Genomic DNA, 3,063 nt, shown 5'->3' on the forward strand with positions numbered 1-3,063 from the left:
AGTTCAGGGACCGAAGCAATTCGAGAATCAGTATAACTCCATCTCGGGGGGAAGAAATCCTACCGCGAGCCAGAGGCGAGCGGGTAGAATACAGAGGTTGCGTAAAGAGAAAAGAGAAAGAAAGAGAAACAAGAAATCACGAGACAACGCCCCCCTTATATATCCATACCCTATCCCAATGCTGACTCATACCCTCGCGTAACAGAAACAGAAAGAACATAATAGAAACTCGCTTTACTAAACCCAACCACACTACATAATCCTTCTCCCTTGTACCCAGACAACTCACATAGCCAATCCGACTAGCTGCCGTTACATCCAAATACCGCTTTGAGCGACTCGGAGGGGCGAAGTTGGGACTACGTCAGAAGCCTTGGGAAATGCCTAATTGGACTCCAAGAACCTTTGGTGGGCATCCCTACCTGACGTTTAGTTCACTTCCCGGTCCGTATCTATCGGAGGTCGTGAGGATGGTCAGGGGGGTACAACTAGACCCTGAAACCCGCGGCGGTGCTTCTGACTTGCCACACCCCGCGATACGCCATTTGGTCGGGTCTCTTGTCCTCGACGAGGAGTTTTCCAAGACCACGTCGGGTCAATATCGTGTTTACCGGCCGTTACCTGAACAGGTCATCTTCTTACAGTCGGACAAAGATGTCAGAGTATGGCTCAATGCTTGTAAAGTTGCACCGCGACTGAGACTATTGGTGGTTTATAATGAGCGCGATAAAAACGCCAGGCAGACTCCACCGCCGCTGTCATTCCCCTACTTTCACGTTGACTGGGAGGTGCTGATGGACAATCAGTTGCGGATTGACCGGAGAGCGTCGGGCATCAAGGCCGAGGAGACAGGAACTCGTTGGGGGAAACCGACGAAGAGGAAGAGAAGTGAGATTGTGGAGGTGAGCGACGACGACGACGACGACGACGCTGACGACGACGCCGACGACGACGCCGACGACGACAACGAAGGCGAGGGTGAAGGTGGAGGGTCGAGTTCCCGTAAAAAGCCCAGAGGAGAGAACGCCGGAGAGGGCAGCTCGAGCAAGGCGGGCCCGAAAGGCAAGGCAGGGGGTAGCTCGAGCAAGGCGGCCCAGAAAGACGACGATGACGTCGACGACGAGGAAGAAGAAGAGGAGGAGGACGAGGAAGAAGAGGAGGAAGAAGAGGAGGAGGAGGCCCCAAGGAGAAAGAAGACAAAGACACCCGGGCTCAAGACGCCGGCCAAGACGCCGCCATCAAAGACACCCGGGCCCAAGACGCCGGCCAAGACGCCGCCATCAAAGACACCCGGCCCGAAGACCCCGGCCAAAACACCTGCTCAGACTACTGCTGCCGAGCGAGGAGGGAAAAGGTCGAGAGCGTAAGTTGGACTAAATTCCGTACCAGTAGTATAGTTTCTCCTAATGCGGCTAATGCGGTCAATACATTAGACACCATCTATTCGATGAGCCTGCTGAGAGCCCGCCCTATGAGGGTGAGCAGGAGGAAGAGCAAGGGGACTTAATACCAGAGTACGAAAGCCGGGCCACTGGTTCACAAGCTGACAGCGCTCTGGAGTCTGAAAGAACTACGCAAGATGAGATGCCCGGCGAAGAGCCTGCCGGGGAAGGTAGTTACGTTGATGGTGGCCCTGATGGGGGTATTCCTCCCGGCGGGCGCGGGGACGAGTCAATCGATATGGAAGTGGGTTACCTTACCGATGCATCGACCAGTTCGATTGAAGAGGCTAAGCTCCAAACAATTCCCCGTCTTCCCCAGTCCCCCCACCCCCAAATCTCCCCTCCCCCCACTATCATCAACATCAGCAAACTCTGCTATTCCTCAGGGCGCAGCGCCTACGCCCTGGGCGCCAGGCACGCCAGGCGCCGCCAGGGCAGAGTGCTCGTGCCAGGCGTCGCCAGGGCAGGGTCCTCACGCCAGGCGTCGCCACAGCAGGGTGCTCGCGCCAGGCGTCGCCACAGCAGGGTGCTCGCGCCAGGCGTCGCCACAGCAGGGTGCTCGCGCCAGGCGTCGCCACAGCAGGGTGCTCGCGCCAGGCGTCGCCACAGCAGGGTGCTCGCGCCAGGCGTCGCCACAGCAGGGTGCTCGCGCCGGGCGATCCTAGCATCCGCGCCCGACGCCCCCAGAGCAGTATGTTCTCTGTCTGGCAGCACCAGGGCGCATAATCGTCTATACACTCCGCCAGAGCGCAGTGCCAATCATCTGACCACGTCAGAGAAGAGAGCTTTTCACGACTGCAACTCGAGCACTCGCTCCAGCAGAGCACTCGATCCAAGCAGAGCACTCGCTCCAAGCAGTCCGCTGTCAGAGCAGCATATTCGTACTCCCTAATGAGCTTCTTTGCACTCGCTAATGCTACTGTCTACAGAGTACTCTGAGCGATATCACCTACATCCATAGAGCACCCAGCAATGCTCTCTCCGCAATCTTCTCTAGGCGCGTCGTGCACTTTCACGCGTCATGCACCTCCAGGCGATATGGTGCTCGTCCTGAGAGCACCCGGCGATGCTCTCTCCGCCATGACACGCCTGGGTATGCCTCCTGCGTCTGAAGAACGATCAACTAATGAGTTTCCGCCCAGGGACTGGCAACGAATCACGGACGTGTCGGGGCCCGCCAGGAGACAGCGTCAGCGCCCTGACAGCACTCGTCAGTAATATCTGCGCCAGGAGATCAAATCACAACGAGCTGCTCGCCAGGCGCTGCCAGAGCATATCGCTCACGCCTAGAGAGCACTCGTCAGTACTATCTGCGCCAGGAGAGCATTCTCAACGAGCTGCTCGCCAGGCACCGCCAGAGCATATCGCCCACGCCAAGACACTCTTCGTCAATGAGTTTTTCCAGGCACTGCCAAGAGATATTGCTCACGTCCGGAGAGCACCACGAATGCTTCCATAGCACTGACCAATGCTCGTAGAGCTGCGGAAATATCTTTAATAATACTATTCAAGGTGGGACACCCCCCACTTAGACCCATATGAATCGATACGCTTTCTTCAAAGGCAAGGTAGGCATCGCCGGTCCCTCAAACGATATCTCACGTGGGTATTCTTCACGCCG

The 3,063-nt window shown here is 57.0% G+C and overlaps 1 protein-coding gene across 1 annotated transcript; it reads left to right on the forward strand.

Moving 5' to 3' along the window:
• Positions 1 to 380: 380 nt before the first annotated feature.
• Positions 381 to 1,760, forward strand: H6S33_012501 (uncharacterized protein; the record flags this gene model as incomplete). The annotated part of the gene is made up of 2 exons (XM_044843858.1): positions 381 to 1,363; positions 1,434 to 1,760. Coding segments are annotated over 2 exons (1,310 nt in total), but the record flags the coding sequence as incomplete, so codon positions are not given.
• Positions 1,761 to 3,063: the final 1,303 nt, after the last annotated feature.

The sequence above is a fragment of the Morchella sextelata genome (genome assembly GCF_020137385.1).
Source record: "Morchella sextelata strain SCLS chromosome Unknown scls_8, whole genome shotgun sequence".
NCBI lineage: Eukaryota > Fungi > Ascomycota > Pezizomycetes > Pezizales > Morchellaceae > Morchella > Morchella sextelata.